This window comes from Grammomys surdaster, unplaced genomic scaffold, assembly GCF_004785775.1.
Source record: "Grammomys surdaster isolate TR1022 unplaced genomic scaffold, NIH_TR_1.0 126113, whole genome shotgun sequence".
Taxonomy (NCBI): Eukaryota; Metazoa; Chordata; class Mammalia; order Rodentia; family Muridae; genus Grammomys; species Grammomys surdaster.
This window is the reverse complement of record NW_021620921.1, coordinates 2,071,526-2,093,710: the sequence shown is the minus strand read 5'-3', so window position 1 is coordinate 2,093,710 and position 22,185 is coordinate 2,071,526. Positions and strand designations below refer to the sequence as shown.

The 22,185-nt window shown below is 39.5% G+C and overlaps 1 protein-coding gene across 3 annotated transcripts in view; it reads right to left on the bottom strand.

The window, feature by feature from the left end:
• The window catches only part of Ube3d (ubiquitin protein ligase E3D), a 136,709-nt gene that overhangs the window by 90,507 nt on the left and 24,017 nt on the right, over nt 1–22,185 (bottom strand). For all 3 annotated transcript variants that reach the window (XM_028756209.1, XM_028756210.1, XM_028756211.1), the window contains 3 exons: nt 20,958–21,027; nt 18,815–18,923; nt 16,352–16,515 (listed from right to left, as the gene is read on the bottom strand). In XM_028756209.1, coding sequence (XP_028612042.1) covers nt 16,352–16,515; nt 18,815–18,923; nt 20,958–21,027 — 343 coding nt within the window. The remainder of the gene's footprint in view (nt 1–16,351; nt 16,516–18,814; nt 18,924–20,957; nt 21,028–22,185) is intronic.

The window sequence follows — 22,185 nt, the reverse complement described above, 5'->3', positions numbered from 1 at the left end:
TACACACCACTAAAATTTTGTATTATTACAGTAGTTTTTAAATCATTTTATTCAGAACATTAAAGGTACATGGTAAATTAAGAAAAGATAAGGATTATACAGAGACTAAAAAATGATTAGAAAGGGGTGAGGTAGGTATGTGAGTAGATATTAAAACTTGGTCCAAAGAAGCCCAGGAAAGGGAAAGGAAAAATTCAACAAAGTTGAAAGAAAGCCAAGCTTTTGCAAACAAGGCCATCAGGTAAGGCAAATGGGGGGAAAAAGATGTCAAGATAGTTTCAAGCTGTTCATAGGACCATGGATATGATAATAACACCAGCTTAATAAAATAAGACAGGCTTATGGGTAGCCAATTAGTAATGCTGTCTGCAACTAACAGGTAACAGAGGGAAGGGGATGCTAAAATGAGGCTCAGAGGTGGGCAGGTGTGCTGAGGGTATCATCTGTAGAGAACAAATGCAGCTGTGAATACACATTCATGTCTACCACTATTCTGTTTCCCAGTCATTGATTTCAGGACAGTCTGTAAATACTGATAAAGGACAGATAGGGGGCTGAGCATCTTGGCATGGTGGCACTCACCTAGCCTGGCACCTGAGAGCCTGAGGCAAGGGAATCAGGAGTTTGAAGCCAGCCTGAGCTACACGGCAAGATCCTGTCTCAAAATACAAAAAAAAAATAAACAAATAAAGATATGTGACTGGCAGAACCAAGGAATTTCAGCAGACCAGTTCTCAATTCTTAAGTCTGCCATAGTTCAGCTGCCTCAGTGGGCAGGAACATTAAATTCCACATAGCACTGTCCCCACTGAGATGCTGGGGAGATTCAATAATATAGTTTATTATAAAGCTCAGCACAAATCTCATGCATATTAAAAGGTTGACCTATAAAAATTACTATTTGTCAATTAAAACTGAAATATTCATCCTTAAAAGGCTTATTTAAGAAGAAGGTGAGGGTACTGGAGGGATGGCTCAGTGGTTGAGTACATACCATTCTTGCCAGGAACCAAGCTCAGGTCCTGGCACGCAAGCTTGGCTCTTCATAACCATCTGTAACTTCAGCTCCAGGTTATGTGATGCCCTCTTCTACTCATATGCACACATCCTCACACAGATACTCACATACATAATTAGAAATAAATGTTTAAAAACTAAAATTATAAGTATGACTGGAAATCTACCATGTCCATAGAAAATTTTCTTGAACCCAGAGATACTTCTATTAAGAAAATTCCACTATGTCTGAGTAACCTTTTAAAGGTAACTTGCTGGCCTAGTGCGTAATAATCTGTCAGCTGTGCTTCCTAATTGCTCTTTGGCCACCAAAGCCTAGGCAGATGTCCTTGGTCTGGGCTGCCTCCCAGGGACATGTTAATTTCTAAGGGCAGAGCAGAACTGGCCCCACCCATCATCTGAGCATCATGGGAAATCTGGCCCTGGGGATATGAGAGCCAGAGAGCTGACCCCATCATTAGCCAGCTATAGTTCCTGGGAGAACAGGCCTTGCACATTGCAGGAGTTATGGGTGAGTCCCTGAGGACAAGAGTGTAGGAGAGCTGGCCCTACCATGTCTCCCCTCCCCTCCATTTTGCCCTAACCACCAGCTGTGGGCTGGAGAGTTGGCCCCAATGGGGTCATAAGAGCAGGAGAACTGTACCCCCACCCTCCACTGCACCCCACTGGGCAGCATAGTAGAACTGACCCTGATGGCACGGGTGAAGGTGAGATAGCCCCTGAGGGTGAGAGCACGTGAGAGTTGGCCCAACAACTTGTCTGCTAGGCAGTAGCACACACAAGGAACAGATGGATTTTTCTCCTCCCTCATGCCTTACCATCTACGGCAGGAGGGAGAACTGACCTCAGTCATGAAAATGGGAAAACTGGTCATGTTCCTGATAAGCTGTAACCCTGTACCTAGCCTGGGAAGAAGGGTAGAGCTGGCCATGGTCATTGGGGTTGCTGTTGAGCAGACCCTGAGGGCTTGAAGGTGGGAGAGCTGGCAAGCTAACCAGCTTAGAAACTTCTCATGCCCAAATCCAAGGTTTTGAATTGCCTCAACCCAACGTCTATCCCACTGAAGAACTGCTGGAGTATAAGGAGGAGCCAGTCCTACAGATCTAAAATAACAAGATCTCCATGATACAGGGCAACAACAGGATATCCAAGAGGAGGAGTCCCAGTGAGATTCCCATATTGATAGAGTAGCTGTAGATAAAGTAGGGTTAGGTAGCTCCTAACCCTAACCCTAGCCCTAACCCTAGCCCTAGCCCTAGCCCTAGCCCTAGCCCTAGCCCTAGCCCTAGCCCTAGCCCTAACCCTAGCCCTAGCCCTAACCCTAGCCCTAGCCCTAACCCTAACCTTCTTCTAATTTTAATCCAGCAACATGGTTGCTCTGGCTGGAGTAGAGACACCCTTAGTTAACACTTTTAATTCCTAACAATGAAGGTAATGTTAGCTTGTAGAAGGAAGCAGTCATGTTCGAAAGTGATATCTAATTGTGAGGCAAAGTGACCAATCAGAGAAAGATTTGACAGTATGAGTAAGAGATAGGATATTCTCAGCTCTCACAAGAACAGACAGAAATGGGAAGCTATTTACAAGCAGTGCAGGAAGAGAGCGAGTCAGTCAGTTCTGTTCAGTCAGTTGAGCTGAGTTCAATCAGTCAGCAGAGGAAGAAACTTACCAGGACAGTTTTACAGAGACAGATTGCACAGAGAACAAGCTAAACACAGGTGAAGACAGAACAAGCCAGAAAATGAGGAGCTAGAAGATTAGAACATATTGTCAAAGTTAGTATGAGGCCAAGCAGAGCAATTCAGCAAGTAACAGAGAAGCCAGTTTGAATCAGTCAGCTTGAAGGGGAATTTTGAACCAGAACAGCTGAGTTGAACCAGCCAACCAGAGTTAAGAAAAAACTAGAAAGGGTGAGCTTATTTAGCAGTAAGCCTCCAAGATGACAATTATATCAGGCATGTAAAAGATACTTCTACAAGTAGCTGAAGCCAGAGACCTTGTACCAGACCAATGAGTCATTGCAATGAACATTTGCAAGCAAAGAAATGTTGACAAAATGGTATACTGTGGGACACAATGTGACAGACTACAGCTTCCACAACGAGATTTTTTTTCTCTGTGTTTGGGGGTACGTTGGAAGGGTGAAAAGTGAGAACAAGGAGAAGAGAAGAGTAAGACTGGGGTGTATGATCTCAAATTCAAAAAGAACCAATAAAATACTTTAAAAAAATTTCCATGATGTCTGAGTAACTTTTCAAAGGTGACTTGCCAGCCTAGCATATAATAAACTGTCAGCTGTGCTTCCCAACTGCCCTTTGACCTTATTGATCTAGAAACAATAACTGTGATAAAATTAGCAAAGTTAAGTCACTATCACAGTAAAGTTATCATTATTTTATATGGGTAAAAGGAGAAAAAAATATGGAAATAATCAAAAGAAACAAATTGTTTAAAAAAGAATACTCCATATGATCTAAAATAATTTTCTGCACATTTATTGTTGCATAATTGCCAAAGGTATAATAAGAAAAGTATATTAGGCATAGAAGACTGTAAATATTCTAGCTAGTGAGGATCTTACCCATGTTACAGCACCCACAACTCAAAGTGTCAACTTCCATAAGAATTCTTTATAGAAATATTACAAAGTATTATAGGTGCTGTTTGGAAAGGAAAATAGAGTCACATCAGTAACTACAGAGTCTTAACAAACAGCATATGACGAGTACAGACCATCTTAGAAGCTGCAATACTCCACTGTGATTGGAAGGGACAGCGTCTATGAAAGACACAGAAGAAAATAGCTGTAGAGGACCTCAAAGGTTACTTCAAGGACATAAAGACTTGAGGTGGACAAAGAGGAGAGTCCTGACATGATTTTTGCAGGGAGGGACTGCAGATGTAGCTTGGATTAGAGTTGACAGGCTTGAGGGATGCAAATAATTACCATGTGTATCCATATAATGAAGCACAAAAATGTCATCACAAAGCCCGTTATTTTACATCCTCAATATATAAAAAACTAAGTATATATACTAAGGGCCAGCCAGAGAGCTCAGTGAGTAAAGGCACCTGCTGTCAAGCCTTACTATTGGAGTTCAATCCCTAAGACCCACATGGTGGAAGGAGAGAATCAACTCCCTCAAATCATACTCCGACCTCCAAATGTGCACCACGACAAGCGTACACCTATGGATACACACTGACTAACTAAATGATGTAAATTTAAATATATGTGTATGTATATATGGTTTTAAGGATGGCAAAGACATGATATGGCTGATGAAACTGGGAAGAGAAAAAGCAGATGTGAAGAAATGACCAAGGAAGATAGACAGGATGCAAAATGGTTAGACAGGATGAAGTGGGAAACAAAGGCTAACTTTAGGTTTTGAGCCCAGGCAAAGAAGAGAATTCACGAAGTCATATTGCTAGAGACACAAAGAAAAGGAAGTATTTATCACCATAGTGTTAATGAGTTTCCTCTACCCTGGGTTCATAAGAACCTTTGAAGTCAGTTGGATTTGTAGCAGAGACACAAGATGGGAATAACAAGCAGGTGTGTGTGTGTGTGTGTGTGTTATACATAATTGTGAGTGTGGGTGTGTACATGTGTGCATGCATGTGTCTGTATATGGAGGTCAGAAGTAGATATTGGGTGGTGTCTATCACTCTCCGCCCTTTTGTTTTTGATATGGGCTCTCTGACTGAAATGAGGCTCGTTGCCTTGACTTACATTGGTTGGCCAATAAGCTTCAGGGATGCACCTGATTCTAACCCCAGTCCCTCAACACTGGGATTAGAGGCATGCACCTCTGTATCCCACTTTGGATCTGGGTGTCTCCTGGGGATCTGAACTCATGCTTTCACAACAGGTTAATTTTATGATTTTATGCTATCTCCCAAGTCCAGGAACTAGAGTCTCTATCACAAAAACAGAAGTCAGCAAAGATGCCATAGAGAGCATTCTGGGGCTTTAGAAAAAAGTGTAGAAATGGCATGAAAAAAGACTGACTTACAAAGAAGAAAGGGAAGGGGTTAGAAGGCAGAGAAAAACCAGAATGCAGAGGCAAGCTCTTCCCAGAAGAAACGTGAATAGTACTGAATTCTAAGGACAGAGAATAGTGATCGTGCTTGCTATGAGTTCAATGGTTTCTGAATCAGTCCATTCAGTAGATGGTAAGGATGAAGCCTAGGGAGACTTGCTGCAAAGATCTTAAACAGCACAAAAGGCAAAAGCTTTTGACTCCAATTTTAATTGTGACAAGATGAAAACTTTTGTGTGTCAAAAACCAGCAATAAGTTTAAAAGTGAGTTGCAGTGTGTAAACAGTTATCATTCACAGCCAAATAAAGGGTTGATACTAAGATTTCTAAGAACTCTCTCCCACACACAGACACCAGCATAAGCAAAGGAATATAAACAGGTTGTCCTTAGAAGAAACTCAAAGGTCTCAGAGAGAGAGAGCCACCTAACAAAATGTAATTCTATCAATGTGGCTGTAATCAGTAAGCTTCGTAATATAACTCAATGTAACAGTGAGAGGATGACGGAGAGCTGCCTCTGGAAGAACAGGACGATTGTCCACTGGATCCATCACTACTTCCAATCTCCCACCAATAGGACCTGGGCTTCTTCCACGGCTAAATCTAAACTCTGGAGTTTGTTGTGATGTCAGCAATAAGAATATGTTCAAAATTACAAGTGTGAGACATATCCAAAGGGCATATGGTCCACCCTAAAATAATGGTCAAGGGTGAGCAATCTGAGTGACAACAATAAGTGAGGAAGAATAAGATTAACTGGAGAATATCAGATTATAATTTTATTAAAGGGTGGATGGCATAAAACAAAAGCACATGAATGTTTATGGTAAAATACTTCACTGGAGAAGATTTGGTGATATTCAAATACTGTGTGGAATCGATGATTTGAGATGTGCCAATACTACTGCACTGATGCTGAGAAAGGTACCATGGTAACAGAAAATGAGAACACATGAGAAACTGAGTTTGGTGAGGGATTCACAGAGCAACCTGTACTGCTGTAGTAACTCTTGTGTAAATCTAAAGTATGTCACATAAAAAGATTACTTACAGCTTTGTTACATCAATATGATCTAGGAGTAGCCTGTCCTTTCTATCAATATTTACTCTTTGATATGGATGCACTTTTGCTCATATGTATGTTTTTGCACCATGTGCATGGAGGACAGAAGAGGGCATCAAATCCCCTGGAACAAGAGTTATAGATAGTTGTGAGCCACCATCTGGGTGCTAGGAACCAAACTCAGTTCTCTAGAAGAGTAGACATTGCTCTTAACCATTGAGCCATCCGTCCCTCTAGCCCCTCCATTCACTTTAAAGAAAGACTTTCAGAAGTGTGAAAAAAGGCATGTACAAAGGTTTTTACTGCAGAACATTGAATAACCAAGAAAAAGTTTAAGATATCCAAATCACAAAATAGCTACATTATGGTTTCTAACACACCAGTTTTAAAAAATACAATTACATGTATGTATTGAGAAGACATAATGCTGTGTGGAAAAATAAGTTGCAAAAGAATATTATAGTGTCGTTGTCCAGAGAGATGGCTCAGTTGGTCAAGGGCCTCTTTCACAAGCCTGAGGACAGCCATAGATAGCCACATAAAGTACAACACATTTGCAATCCTAGAACTCTAAGTGAAGGAGTAAAGGAGAGACAGGAGGATGCCTAGGCCTTGTCAGACAGTCATCTAGCCAATCAGAGAGCTCTAAGTTCAGTGAAAGACATTATCTCAAAAAAAAAAAAGGTAAGGTAGAAGGTAATTGGAGAAGACATCTAACAACATCTGCATACACACACACACCACATGCACACGCACACACAGAGAAATAATATTATGGCCCTATACTCTTTATGTTGACAAACAGTAACAGAAAATGTACTATCTCCATATTTATTTCTGGGCCATGCATTCAGCTGTCAGGAGAGCAAGCAATCTATTTTCTGTGGTTACTCAGGCAGAGGGAAAGCAGTGGAGATGTGCATGGGTCTGTTCCACAAATTTTGGTGTTATTTCTCTAGAAAGTTGCCTGAGGAATTAGAGATGACTGGTTAGTTTATAGCTGGGGAGACAACATTTTTCCAACAGGCTAGGATCTGGCTGGGGCTATGTTGAGAGCTACAGAACATGTTCCTCAGAGGCTATGATACACATAAGAGGCTTTGCACCTGAAGCACCATTGTAATACCTAAAAGGGGCACTTGCTCCCAGAAGGAACATTACAATATCAGCCAGGATTAATAAGGGGAATGCCAACAACAAAATGTCCAACTTATTGGGGCTTCAATAGAGCTGCCTGCACTTGGACGGCTCTTGCAGTGTCTGGAGGAAAACATAATCCCCAAATGCTATGGATAAGAGATGCCACAGCTCAGCTATTTAGCCTTAATGTCCAAGAGGAATTCATCACTAGCCAGGAACACTCTAGCTAGTTTACATGACAAAGTCAAATCAAAATTGGGCAGGCCCAATGTGTTCTTCACTCACTCCTTATGGCTTTACATCATATATTTCTTTACCAAACAGGATTTCAAAACTCATGGAAAATGAAGACAATTTAACTGGAAGCACACATTTGAGTGACTGCTCAAACTCCACTAAGGGGTTGGAATTTAATATATTTCCAAAAGAGATCGCTTTCCATCAACAATCTGTGGTGCTTTCAAAAATAATAATTGGGGAACTGCAGACATCTAATTAAAAGCTTTCTCTTAAGCCCCAGCTTAAACTGAAATGTATTTCAGTAAGTGATTAGGAGCAGCAATCCCTATCCAACTCCTAATGTTTGTTAGTAACACACTACCCTGGATGAGTCAACGAAACATTAAGCCTGTCTTAGCTAGGGTTTTATTGCTGTGAACAGACACCATGACCAAGGCAACTTATAAGGACAGCATTTAATTAGGGCTGGCTTTACAGTTTCAAAAGTTCAGTCTATTATCAAGGCAGGAACATAGCAGCAACCGGGCAGTCATTGTGCAAGAGGAGCTGAGAGTTCTACATCTTCATCTAAAGGCTGCTAGCAGAATACTGACTTCCAGGCAGCTAGGATGAGGCCCATACATACAGTGACACACCTACTCCAACAAGGCTACACCTACTCTAACAAGGCCACTCCTCCAAACAGGAGGTGGCCCAGGCCACTCCCTAGGCCAAGCATATACAAACCATCACAAAGCCCAGTGAGGCCAATACTTTGCTGTCTGCATTTGTCCTTAGTGGGTGGATGGCAAACAGTAAAAGGACAATCTCACTTACACACTGCCCTCCTTCCTTTCACACACAGTTTATGACTCAGCTGTTCCCACAGTCTACCTTTCATAAGAAATCAAGAATCACTAGAGGTAACGCCCACTTCTCTTTCATGCCATGGTCTTATTCCTGGTCTGTTCCTTAGTGATTTCAAATTATTCCCCGATAATGTTGGAATTTCAAATGAAATAAGCTGTAGTTTAGGCTATTGTACATGCACAGTCTAAGAAGGGATTTTCCTAATCACAAATGAAATACATGATGAATGTCTTTAATAATAAGGAATTGCCTCTATACAGGAAAATTTGGGTAAAAATACACGAACAGCAGACAAATGTGTGGAAGTGACTCTAAGGAATTTTTGTATTCAATAGGTGCCCAATCACTTCACTGAACTGTTAGATGAATTTCCATCAGATGGTTTCTGCTCTAGGAATTAGACACTGGACTTACACAAAAAAAAATAATAACCTGTATTTGTTATCACTAAGTTCTGATCTGAAACAACAACTATGCACATTTAACTGAGAAGTTGCTGATACTAGTGTAACACGTTAGAATATACAAGTGTGCACAGGATAGAGGACAGCACATGGCACATTTGGGGAGCAAAGAGTGCTGACATCAACCTTCAAGGACAAGAGGAGCTTTTCTCAAATGAAATATACATTTATAGCCCATTTTCACATCTCCAAAAATTCCATAGTGAGAGAAGATGTGGTGCAAGGAAGAAGTGCTTGGTTTGGAGCCCTAATCTTGGCTGTCAGTGACAAGCTGAACTTATTTCTGGTCCCCAGTTTCCTCCTATGTGAAATTAAGAGGTAGATGTTCACACCCAATGTTTGAGTTTGCTCTGCTCTACAAGGTCAACGTCTCCTGACCATAGTTTCTACATGAGAGTGGAAGTGGACACCTCCTGGAGATGGTCTGATACAGCTCTCTGTAGGACCCCAAGCATCCACACCATTATATTCATACAGCACTTAAATCACCTCATATAAATGGCTTATGGGGATATATAATTATTGAACAATAGGCCTTGGAGTATTCTGCTAGATATAAAATGGCCATAAATTAACATTGTTTGCTCTATCTTTCTTATCAGTCAAAAGAATACATTCTTCTAAACTGAGCGCAAACCAGCCAACCTATCTCCAAAGTATTTAAGGCCATGCTGCTGGTCTTCCCCATCTCAGGGCACAGAATGAAAAAGAAGCACAGTTGAGTGTGACTTTGCTCACAGGACACTACCAGCATAGGCATCAACATGAAGGCAAAACAGATGAACAGGACTTGGCCAAATTTAAACTTTTTGTTCATCAAAAGACATAATTAACAGAGTGAATGAGTTACTAAAGAATGGGAGAGAAAATAAAAGTTTCTCTTTTACCCACGAATAGACTAAGCCTGAACACTCAGTGCACAGCTTCAACTCAACCAAAATACCCTACAACCCAGTGAAAAACTAGAACATGGAATTGAATACATGCTTTTCTGATGATGGCATACAAGTGACCAAAGTATATGACCTGATGCTCAGTGTTACTATGCTGGCAAGGTTTTGTCAACTCAACACAAACTAGGAAGGTGTTACCTCAATTGCAAAAATGCCCCAATCAGATTGGCCTGTGGACAAGTCTACAGGGGCATATTCTTGATGAATGATTTATGTGGGAGGGACCAGCTCACTGTGGGTGATACCAACCAAGGTCTTGGGTTGTATAAGAAAGCAGGCTGAGCAAACCTTGGGGAGCAAGCCAACAAGCGTATTCCTTCAAGTTCTCTCCTTTCAGTACCTGCCTCTAGGTTCCTACCTTCAGCTTCCCTGGATGAGAGATTACTACTTGTAAGCTGAAATAAACCCTTTCTTCCCCAGGTTGCCTTTTGGTCATGGTTTTATCACAGGAGCAGCAATGAGACTTGGGTAAGCACTATCATCAAATAATGTTCATCAAAGTTGCAATAAGATCTCTCTTCATATTCTTTAGGTTGGCTAGTTTCAAAGTAGCTCCTCCTAAAGCCACCCCCCCCCACACACAAAACCATAAAATAATTAAACCAAAAGGAGAGAAACAAAGAAAATCAACTGACAAGCAAATAAGAACAAGCTGCTAAGACTTCTCTGGGAAACAATATAGAGGATGCTCAAAACCAGAACAACCAAAGGGCCCTGAAATCGTCATATTTCTGGGCATGTTACTATAAGGACCATTTCCCTTACAGAAAAAGGAGAAGAATAACCACAACAAAAATTTGGTTATATTTCACCATTTACTCTTTTTAACAAAATTAGCTTGTGGTATTACAAAGATGTTGGTTCACGTAACAGTAGAATTGATTGCATTTGCTAATTTCAAGAAAACCGCAGGCTATCACACACAATAGGAGAAGGCAGAAGTAGCCTGATTTCAAGAGACATTTCCAAGCGGGGTAACATCTTTGGCATATTAATGTTTGAGACCAGAAAATTCTTTGCAATACAGGTGGTGCTCCCCAGTATTCCAGGGTGTCTAAGATAACTCCTTAACAACTTAATAGATGGCACACTCTTTCAAGTTGTAAAAACCAAGCCTGTCTCCAGACATTGCCAAATATTTACTGTAGGCAAAATTACCCCAAACTAGTGAATATGAAGCAGTGGGTGGTTTGACAAAATAGTAGAATCAAACTATAGAAGTTGTGTCCAAAGTTAAATTAAATAGTACATTATGATTTAAACTCTTATATGCAAACTAGATAACATAAAGCATAAAATACATTATTATGCCAGTATAAAACATGGGCCAGTAGGAACAAAACAAAACAAAATAAATTAACAATCAAAAAAATCGGTGCTCACCCACCTATGAAGATCCTAGTTGGAGCAAGGAGGGAAGGCCCAAAAAAAAAACATTCTTCAAAATGATGAGCGATGTTGCTAGAAAGAATGAACATTCTAAAAATATATTACATGACAGCTTTTTTTTCTTTTTATGAGTGCTCAAGGAAATAAAGCCATAGTTACATTTGCTGTTTTCCTCTTTTAGACTACCATCTGCCATCCACACTTTCACTAGAAAAAAACCTCTAGCCAATGGGACTAAAATAGTTAATGTACCACCCCATGTGTCATGAATATGCCAGAGAGTCTACAGTTTGTTCAGTTATGCCCCACAAAGAAAGACACTAATGTCCTCAAAAGACAAAAATTAGATGATTCAGAGCCTTCAGGGAAACATAGTCAAAAGGGGGGAAAGGCACAATAAAAATTGTATCATACAAGAGATAAAGTAATGAATCAAAGTCATTTATTAGACATGAACTCTCACTCTAAGCATCTGGAAGCAGTTTTTTTCCTTTCTAACCAAACACAGAAAAACTCAACTCACAATAGTCAGTGATTTTTTTTTTTATGCTCCAAGCATTTGTTAAGAATGAGTGAAATGGGGCTAGGGAGTGACTGGGTAGGTAAAGTCCTGCTGCTCAAGTGTGCGGATCTGAGTTCAGGTCCCCAAATCCAGAAAGCACTGGACATGATAGTGTGCATCTACAATCTCAGTGCTCCTGCTGCAAGACGAGAGAAGGGTTAACAGACTATGAGAAGCTCAATGACCAGCTGGCCTGGCATATACATATACATATACATATACATATACATATACATATACATATACATATACATATACATATACATATACAGTAGCAAAGCAACCAGAGACCCTGCCTCAAAACGAGGGGTAATGTGGTAAGACTAGATACCCAAGGCTAACCTCTTAACTTCTGCACATGTGCCATGGCTCGCTTGCGCTCACTCTCTCTCTCTCTCTCTCCCCTCCCTCCTTCTCCTTCTCACCCCCCTTTCTCATATACACACACACAAAGATTTAAAACTAAGAATGAGTACAGTAACAGGGCAAGTTCACTAAATTCTTGTAGTGTTCCACAAGAAAGACAGTTTGAAGATGCTTCATATAATAAATATATAATTTATCAATGGAACTGAGCCATTCTTTAATATTTAAAACTTAGCAAAAGAAAAATGAGTTGGGCATGGTAGTGCATGCTGTAATCGCTGCATTCAGGAGGTATAGGTAAGAATGTGAGTTCCAAGTCAGCTTTGGTTTTGACAGACCCTGTCCAAGACAAACAAACAAACAAAAAACAGCAACTGGTCTAAGGTACAAACAATGTACAGTCACCAGTAGAGGAATTGTAATTATCAAACAAAAGGATTCCCCATTTCACTATATAAAGACTGCTTTGAGTCTTTCCCAAACAAGGTGGGCAGGACAGAAGTAGTCCTGGCTACCACAGCATTGAATCTTAGAAAGGGATTCTAGTCAAACCCTCAAACATTTGTGAAGAGAAAAGCCATTTTAAAAAGAGGTACAAAAGTCACATTCTCTAAAAAAAGAAAAAGAAGAAAGAAAAAAAAGAAAGAAAAGAAAAAAGAAAAAAAGAGCTAATATTGAAAGCAATAAGTAATCAAGAAAACAGGAAGGTTTAAGGAGGGTATTATATCCTTCAGAGGAGACATGGGACATGGCATGACAAAATTTTATGTACAATTTCCAATACACAATATGAAATCTTAGACAACCAAGGAGATTATCCTAATGAATTTCCAGCGTCGGTGAGATAAGCCAGTGAGTAAGGTGACTTGCTGGAGAACCCGAGTTCAATCCCCAAGGAAGGAAGAGAACAGACTCCCATAGGCTGGTTGCCTCTGATCTCCACTGATGTGCTGTGACATGTGTACACACACACACACACTAAATTTTTTAACAGATGTTTAATTTGTTTTCAGAGAAACAGAATAGGTATAAGATATTTTCAGACATTAAGGAATTAAAGTACAAATGTAGAAGAACTACTAGAAAGTATACTTCACCAAGCCATTGATCTCCCACACCTGTATTCCTAACTGAGAGGTAGAAGCAGGAGGATCAGAAGAGTTGAAGGTCAATCAACTACACCATGAGTTCAAGGTTAGTCTTGGTATCAGACTGTGATCCTATCTCAAGAAACAAAAACAAAAAACTACCAGGGGCTGGAGAGATGGCACAGCCTCCTCTCCTTAAGAACACCTGCTGCTCTTGCTGTAGACCTTGATTCTGTTCCCAGCACCCAAAAGGCAGCTCATAACCATCTTTAAACCCCAGTTCCAATGAACCTGACCCCCTCTTCAGGCCTCCTTGGGCACAGGGACACACATGGTACAGCAAGCACTTATACATATAAGTAAAAATAAATTTTAAAAATTAAGAAAAGAAAAGCAAACAAAAGAATACACCTTAAAGTTAAAAAAAAAATGGAATACTGAACACAAAGCAGGTTGCAAAAATTTAGAGTATAATAATATTTAAGAACATTTATAAAACAAAGCAAAAACATTTTAATTTCTATAGAAACACATACACACACCCCTAGATTAATGGACACAATGTATAAGAGTAAGAGGCAAGCTAAGAGGGCAGGCTTTGGCTGCATAAGTGAAGAAATACGGTCATCATCACCAGAATTACAACAGTTTTCACCACAGCAAAGGGAACAGCTGAGAAGGGAGTGAGAGGCAAGTCATGAAACTCAAGAGCATGAACGTTAAGCCAAGACATTGGTAGTAAAAGGGTAGCTTAAAAATGTGCATCAAAAATTGAAGGGTAATCATGAAAAACATATTTACATATTTGGTATTTTTTTACTCTCAAATAATCAGAAGATAGGCTGACACCAGAGAAGGCAACTAACTAAAAGACTGTGGGCTACATCTGAGTATGTGAATGATCACAATTAAAAGATGCAGTTAAATCCATCACTCAAACAGGGAGAACTTGGCTGAGGAGGTAGCTCAGTGGGTAACAGTGCTTGACTCGCAAGCTTGAGGGCTTGAGTTTGGTTCTGGGAACTCATGTGAGAACAAATGGATGTTGTGGCACATGTCTATAATCCCAGCATTCCTTTGGTGAGATGGGAGGTGGAGACAACAGGATCGTGCAGTAACTCCCTGGCCAGCAACAGAAACAAGAAGAGAGCTTGCCTCAAAACAAGAAGTAAAAAAGAAAAAAAAGGTTCTCAAAAGGCTGCTCTCTGACCTCCACACCATGGCACCAATGCACCCACACTCATGCACATACACACGCATAGTAACATAAAATAAAGACAGAGAAGAATTCACTCATTGAAGCTTTGAAACAAACAGTTATATGCCGTTTGCAAAGTAAAAACTAATAAAGCACACACTTAAGATAAAATGACACAGGGCAGGTGAAAATAAAGAACTGTAATTTTAAAATGATAGGTTGATAAGTTTTTAAAGTAAACAATATGAACATGAGGTCAACTAGAAACAAAACTAGCATCAAATAGAAAAAACGTAACTGTCTTCTTGATGGAGTATGAACCGGGTGGATGGTCATGCCACAAACATGCATTTAGTAACATACCTTCAAAATTATAAAATGCCAAATGACATTAGACATTAGAACCACACAAAAAAATATGATTTCTATAATTATTCTGCAGGAGATTTAAAACAGCTTTCTCAAGTCTATATTTCAAATAAGTTAAAAATACAAATAAAAGGGATTTTAATGAGTGACTATATAAATCTAAATATACAATGGTACATGCTCACATCAACAGAGACCATAACCAATGAGCAGCCAAAAGCTGTTCAAAGTCTCAAGGCATAAAACACAGAAGCACATTCTTAAACATGCCTGAATAATAACATAAGGACAATCTATTGACCCTTCACTGTTTACATGGTGTCATGTGGGCAAAAATCTAAATGTCACTCCTGATAAAACTAGGGAAATGGGCAAGAATGTAAGTTTGCAGTGTCATTCCACAAAAGAATTTGATTATCCATCAAAAACTGTTAGCTGTACAAACATCTTGAGTCAACAATTGTACTTCTTTAAACCCTTCTTATTAAAACAAAGCACACATAACCAGAAAACAATCACACAATAGCGTAGAGTTCTACATTAATTTTAACAGCAAAAGCAAGAATGCAAATATCCATCCATGAGAGACAATGGTTTCATCCATTACCATTTACAATATGATACACTGACATGGAAGAGCTTCCTATGAAAGGGTTTTATTCATGTTAAGTGTGAAAGACATAAGCATATCATCCAAATCATGTCCATGCAAAATGAATACAAGCAGGGCCTGAATACACTGCTTTTACTCATGGAGAGGAAGATAACTTTTGTAGTTTATACACACTCAACTTTCAGTTCATTTGAATCTTACATGATTTGTGCTGCTTGCACAATTAAAGTATAGCACTAATTCTCAAAACTGTCTTATTTACTACCCAGAAGTAAAAAAAAAAAAAAAAAGCTGAGAATCTTTCTGATCCTAGCACTCATTTGATCAAGCTCATCAGAGAGCCCAGAACAAGTATAAACTTCCAACTGTCCAACTAGAATATCTGATGTCTCCTGCTTTGTGGACTGTTATCATCAGAGGTAGCCTTCCGCTTCACATTCTCTGTTTCCATTTACCACCATCTTAACTGAAGAGCCTTCTTGCTTTTCAGTACAGACCTACAACCTGCCGTTTACCCCATTCACTCCCATTTGTCTCTCCTTCATCTGCTACATCCTAGATCTGTAGAACTGAGGTCAGAATAGCGTCTACTCCACAAAGCCGCCTGGGCCTTAAGTGAGCTACATGCTCTTGTCTGTTTCCTCGTGTTACAGAGGCAGATGCAAGACATGGATTCTTCGCTTCTGCTGTATCCGGAGAGTCTGGGAAGAGCTTCAGGCGGAGCTCACAGTTGTTGAAGCCTGACTTAGACTGTAGCCATATGTACTGACAGCTGAGATTATAATAAAAAGGCTGATTATTTACAGGAAAAGCAAGTTCTCTGCATATCGGTGGGAATCATCCATAGTAACTCAATCTACTTACCAAGCATAGTATTTCTCAATGTGGCTCCTAGCAGCATCAAGTAGCATTTAACTCATTGATTTCCTGGTGCCCACATGGTGAGCACAGCTGAAATGCAACGTGGAACAAAAAAACCAAACGCACAACTTACTCTTTATTCCTGCCTTTGATACAGGGCTGGTAGAGGACTTTGACGGCGTTCCAGGCAGAGCTAGAGCCAGCTTCCGAGAAATCTTCCAACAGTGGGAACTTACTGCTACAGCCAGAACTTCTCATAGGTTCGATCACCAAACTGTCTGAGTTCAAAACCCAAAGCTAAAGGATGGGAAGAGAAGTCCATAGAGGAAAATATTGCTATTCCATCTATATTGTGTATTACCACCTCAAAAAGCCACAGGAAGTAACAGAAAAACATAATTAGGCAGACAATGTATAAGTAAGGTTCACTTTTCAATTTTATTTTTATTTTACTTTATGTAGCATTTGGGAGACCAACCATAGAAAACATTTTTTAAAACTGATTAGGAAAAAAGCATCTATATAAATAGTAATGCTATAATTAATCTGAAATATTTGGAGCTCATCAGTGAGGGGTCAAACAATTAAGCGAAGACAGGCAAATAACAGAAAGAGAACAATAAAACAATAAAAATAATACAATAAAATAAAACAATAAAAATAAAATAAAATAATAATTAAATAAAAAAATTAATTAATTAAATAAAAAATTAAAAAATAATAAAAAAATAAAATAAAAAAATAAAATAAAACAATAAAAATGTCTATGTGGCTAATGCAGTAAATTGATGTGTTTCCAGGAAACTTAACAGACAGAGCAAAGCACTAACAGTAGTAGAACTTCCAGAGCAAGGCAAGACCTGCCTTACAGGGACAAGTCTCTGCAGAAGGGAGAACTGTAAGCCATAGGCATTCAACAGTCAGCAGCTAGGAATGAATGAACCACCCTGGTCAATGGGATGTGTGGGCCACAAGAATGTCCCCTAAAAAAGACAAGTGATTACAACTTTTATGTAGGGTGATAGACATCTGAATTTAAAATATGCATATTCTAATTCCGTATTAAGCTAGAAAGTCCTCTTCTAAAGGAGTAAAAAAATTCATGTGCAATGATTATTTTCTTGTAGCACTGTCTTCAGTGGCCAGATAGTAGAGTTGTAGTCATTAAAGAATAGAATCCAACCTACATTTAATCAACAAGAAACAATCCTCCCTGTTACATGAGACTCTTACTGAAAGGCTAACCATGTAACACTGTTTTGTTTTCTTCACTAATAAACACCTAAGAGAATTCTTAGAAATGGTTGTATACGGACAGAAAATACACATTTTATATACATCTATATAAGACTGTTACAATGATGACTTTTGGAAAACATGACAGAATCAGGCTTGGGGAGTGGACAGGATGGGGGAAAAGCACTTTAGGTTCATCAAACTGTCTGAGCATATTTCAAAAATATATCCTAGCAAAGTAAGAAAAACAGAACTTCAATGTAAGAAAACTGAAGAACGATTTTTCACCTAGAAAATCATTCAGTACAAGAAAACTAAGGCTAGTAACATGGTTCAAGCCATAAGGTGTTTGCTATACAAAAATGAGCACCCACGTTTGATCTCCAGAGCCCATGTGAAAATCTGGGGCTGGCAGCATGTAGCTGTAACCTCTGCCCTAGGGGGCAGAGACAGGTGGGTTCCTGGGGCTCACTGGCCACTTCAATTGAACGGGCTGAGCTTCAGGCTTGGTGAGAGGTTATCTCAAAAAAAAAAAAAAAAAGTGGAGAGCAGTTGAAGAAGACCTACACATAGACCCTCTGGCCTCCAATTACATGTGTGTTCACATATGCATGCACACACAAAGGAAACACACGATAATTTCAAACTACGACACCGCTATCCATTTCCTATTACTATGTGAGTATCCTAAAGACTTTCTGGTTCAACCTTGAACACCTAGTAAAGTGCTTTCCATAAGAAGCACTCTGTATGGGTTAACTAGTTGAAGAAAAGAGATGCAGAAAAAGGTATGGTCTGAGCTGTTTGGGTTTCCAATGACTGGGCAAAATTTACTTGTGCAGATCATCATTCTAAACAGAGGTAGGATGACTCTGGGGCCTGCAGGACATGGAGAGTGTAGATGCACCAAAGCCGGCATCTTCTTCCAAACCTGCTACTATTTCTCAAATACCAAACTGTCAGAGACAGTCTGAAACAGGAGTAAGAGGACATTTTAATGCTGAGAGTAAGAAATAAAAAGAGACACGAGAATGCTGCACCTCCAGAAGAGTGATGGGACACCTCCAGAAGAGTCATTATCAAGAGAAAAAGCATCACTTTTAGTATGAGCTTCTAAAGAACAAAAACTGGGTTTTCTTTCTGACTGCAGCCCCAGAACCTAGATGCGGTGCACCTGGTCATGTGGTACTGAAGGAAGTGAGCTTGGTTCACGGGTTAACTGATACTAAAAAGTTCTATGGTCATCTTCCATTTTCCAGACTTGAAAGGTAAGAAAATGGAATGATGGAAATTAACAAAATTTCTGGGACTCTGGATTATAAGGCCATAAAATGGGTGAGAATGGAGAATACTTCCTTACCAAGATGTACACTTTGCCATCCTGACCTTGAATCGTGAATCTGAAAGTGCTTTTAGCAGAGGAGATTTCCACCAGGCACTGGGCAATAACACTCTGAACAAACTGAGACCTGTTGCAACAGAAAGCAATCATCACCATGTGACAATCCCATGATTCTAACTAACAAAATAAGGCAGAAGGACTCTCAGGCACCTACAGGGCACTAGCATTTCTAACCACCATCCATTCCTTTAAAATCTTCCATAATGTGCATTTTGCAATATTAGAATGTATTTGTGTTTGTACCAGTCTCCTTAAAATTCATCCTGCTATCATTAAGATATTTTCCATCCCATACATAATTATTCCCCTGTGATAATTAATATTGACCAAGAACTTGACAAGATGTAGAATCACCTGGGAGACAAACTCCTGGTAGTGTCAATGAGGGATTATCTATATTAGAATAACTTAGATGAAAGACCCATCTTTCCTTTGGATGGCATCAGTCCATGCTCTAGGGACCTGGACTGAATAAGGAGAAAGCAAGCTGAGTGCCAGCATTTGTCACCCCCTGCTTCCTGAACTATGTAGAATGTTACCAACTGTCTCAAGGTTCTGCCACCATCAATTTTCTGCCATAAAGCACTGTGCTCTTGAGCTGTAAGCTGAAGTAACCTCTTCCTAAGTCACTGGTGTTAGTTATTCCTGTCACAGCAAGACACATCACTCATATACGCCCTATCTGTTGAATTAAAACCCACCAACAATCCAACATTCATTCACTAAGGTGAGAAATGTCCTCCCAAAGACAATTTCAATGACAACTGTATCCATTTAAACTGCCTTAAGTGGCAGTTGTAAGGTATAGAATCCAATCACATGTAAGAGGATAAAATTCAAGTTCATGTTCAGGATGTCATAACTTTTGGATATCAATAGTTAGCAGACATGTACTAATTTGGTTTTTGTTGATGTAATACACACCATGACCAAAAACCAGTAAGTGTGGAAAGGGTTCGTTTAGCTTCCACTTTATGCTCCCTCACTGACCAAGTGAGGGTTACTATTGCTGTGATAAAACACCACAACCAAAGCACCTAGAGGAGGGAAGGGTTTATTTGGTGAACATGTTCATAGCACTGTCAGGATAGGAACTCAAACAGGGAAGGAACCTGGAGGCAGGAGCTGATGCAAAGGCCATGAAAGGGTGCTGCTTACTGGTTTGCTTGGTCTGATTTCTTATAGAACCCAGGAGGACCAGCTCAGGAATGGTATCACCACACACGATAGCCTCGGTCCTCCTCCATCAATCACTAATTAAGATAATGTCCCACAGGCTTGCCTACAGCCCAATCTTATGGAGGCATTTTCTCAATTATTTCTGATGACTGTAGCTTGTGTCAAGCTGACATAAAACTAAGCAACATAGCTATCAAGGGAAGCCATGGCAGAAACTCAAGTCAGGTAGAGACAATGGAGAAAGGCTGTTTACTGACTTGCTGCCCACGGCCTGCTCAGCCTGCTTCCTTATGCCATTTATGACCAACCACTAAGGGTTGGCATTACCCACTGTGAGCTGAGCCCTCCACACCACTCATCGGTCAAGAAAATGTTCTACAGACATGCCCACAGGCTAATCTGACAGAGACAAGTCCTCTTTTTCCCAAGTGACTACAGTGTGTGTTAAGTTGGCAAAAACTAACCAGTACAATATATTGTAGATAAGTTTCTATATTTTTATATGAAAAAATAGAGTAAGAGAAAACACTGATACTTTTAAAGGTTAAGTACCCCTTTTAAAAAGTAGGCATCCTATGAAACTGACCTCTATTTCCAAATCAATATTAAAACCAAAACTAACATTCAAAAACCTAAGGGTAGCAAATTAGATGATCCTATATATGGAACATAGGATCAGGAAAAAAAATCTGTTGCAATTATATTTATACAAACACATTTGTCTATAGCACTATATAAGCAAGAAATAGATCTTTACGTTGTGTATATATATATGGTTTGGTTCATTTGATGTCTACCCACAGGTACTTTAAAAAGAAAAGTCCGATTTCAAACAGAGTTATGAAGGACTACACGCTCAATCCATTGTGCCTGTCCTTTACCAGATTTCAAATTATACAACAACTTGATATGCTATTTGTACCTTGGTATGTTAGGAAAACTTCCCTCAGATGGCTGGATAATTACCTCTGTCATGTAAAATTTGGTTGTTTCTGTAAACAAAAAAAAATAAAAAATTTAAAATCTTCCCAATACACTGATATCATACAAATACTGGCCCTAAATTAAGACCTTCCAAACTATTTTGTCTAACTAGTCAGAATACTGATAAAACTGGGTTTCAATAAATATTTTTCAAAAGTAGTTTTTATTTTCTTTTTAAGGCACTTTATCTTTGTACAAGATAGCTCCAAACTTCCGGTCACCAGGACTCTGTTCATAATATATACCAATAAGACTTTACACATGAGAAGTCAGGATCTCACAAAATTAAGAGCTTTGTTTATCCTATGGACTAGCTACAAGTCAGAGAGCCACTAAGGGAGGCTTGTTTGCTAGGGTACCGCAGAGCACAGAGCTGTAACAGTGGCATCATTATCTGCCTGGCATCACTGACTGTGTTCATGCAGAGTCCTCACCAAATCTGACTTTCTGTTTATTTTGTTGGTTATAAAAATAATTAAACAGCAGACTTGACATTTGATATAAATACGACCATCTTGGATTGTTTAAAAATTCACTTAAAAGTTTAATCTCATTAGTAACAAAGGGAATGCAGACACCAAACCCAGACACTATTACTGATGTCAAGAAGTGCTTGCTGACAGGAGCCTGACACAGCTGTCTCCTGAGAGGCTCTGCCAGATGCTGACCAATACAGATGTGGATGCTCACAGCCAACCACTGGACTGAGCAGAGGTCCCCAATGGAGGAGTTAGGGGAAGAACTGAAGGAGCTGAAGGGGCCTTATCAATGGGAGGGGAGACCCTTGGTCCTATGAAGGCTTGATGCCCCAGTGTAGAGGAATACTAGGGCAGAGAGATGGGAGTGGGTGCATGGATGCAGGAGCACCCTCACAGAAGCAGGGTAAGGGGGGAATGGGATAGGGGTTTGCAGAGGGGAAACCAGAAAAGGGGATAACGTTTGAAATGTAAATAAATAAAATATCCAATTAGGGGAAAGAAAGGAAATGTAGAACAAAATAATTTTTTTAGCACCGAACAAAATATTTTTAGATGGTAAGTATATCATGGTGTATGCTTATTAGAAATAGACAGGTTTATACACATATTGCTACCATAACTAAAAAAGATTGTTGAGAGGTCTCCTAGCAAAATTCTTAAAATTATATGCATTGTTTAACATTATAA